General features: G+C 36.3%; 1 protein-coding gene across 1 annotated transcript; it reads right to left on the bottom strand.

The window, feature by feature from the left end:
* Positions 1-260: 260 nt before the first annotated feature.
* On the bottom strand, positions 261-3,329 carry LOC118033468 (serine/threonine-protein phosphatase PP2A catalytic subunit). Its single transcript, XM_035038471.2, has 6 exons — positions 2,820-3,329; positions 2,339-2,453; positions 1,837-1,945; positions 1,652-1,729; positions 877-1,068; positions 261-784 (listed from the first exon to the last, which is right to left on the bottom strand). Exons 1-6 carry the CDS (start codon positions 3,070-3,072, stop codon positions 611-613), a joined length of 921 nt encoding a protein of 306 aa, XP_034894362.1. The 5' UTR covers positions 3,073-3,329; the 3' UTR covers positions 261-610.
* Positions 3,330-3,615: the final 286 nt, after the last annotated feature.

The raw sequence follows: 3,615 nt of genomic DNA, 5'->3' as shown, positions 1-3,615 counted from the left end.
TATATTTTATTTCAATTAAGATACAGTTTTCCACAAATGACTTCAGTTGTTCCCTAAATATCATAGGGGATATATTATCTCCATTCTTTCCACCCAAAATGACGGACCTGGTGAATTTTTTCCTATTTTCAGATATTCATTAAATTGAACTAAAGTTCAAATGCAAGGCAGTATATATGCTTCCAAGAGGAAAAAGAAAACATATATACAAAGACAATACCGAGGGAGTCTATATTAAAAAGAATATAGCAGACAGGAAATAAAACTAAACAAAAATGAAACTAGTTTAAATTACAGCACCCACATCAACTTTAACAATTCGAAAGCAGAGTTTTTGTTTGACCAAGGGGTATCAACTATAAGATGAATGCATTGTTATTGCTGTTCCTTTAACTTTCTAAAATACAAGACAAAAACCACCTACAAAGTAAACCTATAAATTCACAAGGCAGAAAACATTGAACAGTTCTGACCAGAAGAATAACAATGACGATGTTTCTTTTTGTCTCTTCCTCGAGTAAGCACCAAAATCCTCTATTCTGTAACATGCATCTACAAAACCACAACCATAACTTTGAAAATTTTGCCATCTGGGGGTAAGCTATGCAAATTATAAAAAATAGTCGGGAGTTCTGCGTGTGGTATCAGGTTCAATCTGACGAGGTGCCGGGTCAAATTGAAGGAAATTCTGCTCCATATTCTCCCCAATCTCAAGTATTGCAGCCATATTCCCGCAGCGATAGCAGTAATTTGGCGCACTAAACACTGTCACCACATTCTTGTCCTACAACAATTTGAAATAGATAATAGTGAAGGTAGAATTTCAGAACTTCATAGCTAAATAAAATAATATTTTCAATTGGGAGTCCCACAAACCTGGGACCAATTGTATCCTTCCATGACAAGCTGGTGAGCTCTAGAAATGAGAGTGAGCCCATTAGTGTGGTTGAACTGTTGAGAGATATCCTGTCCAAAGGTGTATCCAGCCCCACGAGGAGAAATTCCCCATCCACAACGATCATCCGGATCAGACCAAAGGAGATCACACATTGGACCCTCATGAGGTACCTAATAATGCAATGAGAATAAAGCAGCAAAATGGAATTTGCAACAATAAGGGAAAGATATATGCGGTAATCAAACCAGCTAGTCATGTATACTACAAGAATTAACAAAAACAGCTCACAACGGCTGTTTTAGTCATATAATTGACTAAGTACATACAGTCTCTTGAATTCTCTTAAATGAATCTGAGCGATGTCTCAATCAGTACAAACTTTCCGAGACATTACTTCAATTAATAAGCTTAATGCTAAATTTCACAAAACTCCACCACCTGTAGATGATGAGGGAAGAAAATTTTACAAACAGAAAGGAGGGAAATAAGCAATATTCACATAAATCAAAACAGTGGAAAAAGTATAGCTGATTTTCTTCTAACAGATGTAGGAAGCAATGGGCTTGAACAAAGATTAACTGGTTTTGCCTGTAATCTTCTTATGCTAAGACACATCAGATAAACCAGTTTGACATTCAAATGAAAAAGGTTTGCAGTCAGAGACTAAGTGATTTGAAAGCAAACAAAACTGAGTTGGCAAGGATGTCATCAAATATCAATCCAATAAAAGTAGCGTGATGACTGCAGGTGTACCTCCTGTATACGGTCCAGGGAACGAATATTATCCAATGTGTCCAAAGATGGGGAAAGACCACCATGCAAGCAGAAGATCTACAAGGTAATAACAAATGGTTATCAGATAAAACCATGGGGCTAATTTAAAACTAAAACCAGGATCAAGGGCATAAACAAGGGTAAGACAATTTTAGAATTTAAACCTGACTCTCAATTAGGGCCGTAAGTGGGAGGTAATCAAAGAGGTCGGTGAAATATTTCCAGACATTGGCATTTCCATATTTCCTCAAGCATTCATCATAAAATCCATACCTGAAGAGAAATAAATGAGATATTGATATTTATTGCATATATGATGATGCAATGTAACAAAATGACTAAAACACCAACAACTTCCTGGCTTGCATATCATAAAATCCATACTCTTTCAAATGTATGTTAATTTAATTAACTGGCTTGTATGCACGAAAAAGAAGAAGGAAACAATTGATGAATGTTATCTGCACTGGTACATTTCAATTTAGCATGCGTTTAAATAGGACATTTAAGTAGCAAGGTTATTCTTCTATTTCAAAAACTTTTAACTTAACAAAACATGGGTGAGATCCGTGTTTAACAAAGTAACTTGGTGAACAGATCATTGCACCAATGGTGAATAGCATTGCATCAATAATTGGGTGAGCATAAAATGAACAAGACTCTTACACTTGAGTTATTTGACGACTCTCATGATTTCCTCTTAGAATTGTGATCCTATCTCTATATCGAACTTTCAGTGCCACTAAAAGAGTGACAGTCTCCACAGAGTAATATCCTCGATCTGCAAATTCCCCAAAAAAAAGGTAAACATGGTGGTGATTTCCGAAATGTAAAGAACTAAAACAATATAAAAAATTGAGACATAGAAGCTTAGCTACCAAAGTTGAGAACGAAAAAAACTCCTCCTAGGCATAATCAGATTGTAAAAGAAACCTCTTCAGGGTATTTGGATTATCTAAAACAGCACAAGTACCGCTTTCATTACTCTTAAGCGTTAAGCTATGAGTCCCACAAATTATGGATTATCAGGTGCAAAAGCTCATGGTTTCTTACAAAAAATAATTAATACACTCAATAATATTCTTTTCTCTCATCATTTACACATACTCATTAATATTATTGTTATTATTAACCAAGAGAGACGGACCTACGTAGTCGCCCATGAAGAGGTAATTAGTGTCGGGAGCGTTTCCACCGATGCGAAAGAGTTCGACAAGATCATGGAATTGACCGTGAATATCACCACAGACAGTTACTGGACATTTGACAGGCTGAACGTTCCATTCCTCCACAAGGACCGCTCTGGCTTGCTCACACAGTGCTTTCACTTCCGCTTCAGCTAGTGGCTTGCACTGCATCAAGTGCTCGATCTGACGGTCCAGATCCACGTGAGACGGCATCTTTTCTTCAAAGAGACTTTCGATTGATTGAATCGAATAGAGTTTGTTCACTTTTTATGGGGGTGGGGGAATGATTCAGGTCATCGTCCGGACCGGACGGGACCAGACTGATTGGGGATTTTATTTAGAGGTTGCTATTTAGGGTTCAGGCTTTTAGTGGGAGAAAACACAGCAAAATAGATCAGCTAGAATGGGATCTTTTTTCTTTGGTTTTTTCGCAGGTTAGTGTAATAATTTTGTTTCTCTCTTAATGTCGGTCCTTCTCTCTCATTCTTTTTTCTTTTTTGAATTAATATGAAATTTATTTTCATTCCGTCCGGAATAACCGAAATATTTCATATCAATTCAAAAAAAAAAACAAAATAGAATAAATTTCATTTCATTTTAAATCTCGGTCCGTTCCAGATTTTTCGGCTAAATTCCACTCGAAACGTTTCGGTTTCATTCCACATGTTCCGTTCCGCTCTTGAAAAGTCATTGAATCAAATTGAACTTTACTCAATTTCATTAATTAAACCACTCGATTATAAAAAGCTCTTTTTC

Source organism: Populus alba, chromosome 15 (assembly GCF_005239225.2).
Source record: "Populus alba chromosome 15, ASM523922v2, whole genome shotgun sequence".
NCBI lineage: Eukaryota > Viridiplantae > Streptophyta > Magnoliopsida > Malpighiales > Salicaceae > Populus > Populus alba.
The sequence above is the reverse complement of the archived record's forward strand: the minus strand, read 5'-3'. Positions and strand labels throughout refer to the sequence as shown.

Coding starts and splice junctions, on each gene's coding strand:
- LOC118033468 (XM_035038471.2), bottom strand. CDS start 3,072: ATGCCGTCTCACGTGGATCTGGACCGTCAGATCGAGCACTTGATGCAG. Junction 1,069..1,651: donor CCCTGGACCGTATACAGGAG/GTACACCTGCAG, acceptor TTGCATTATTAG/GTACCTCATGAGGGTCCAAT. Junction 785..876: donor AAGGATACAATTGGTCCCAG/GTTTGTGGGACT, acceptor AAATTGTTGTAG/GACAAGAATGTGGTGACAGT.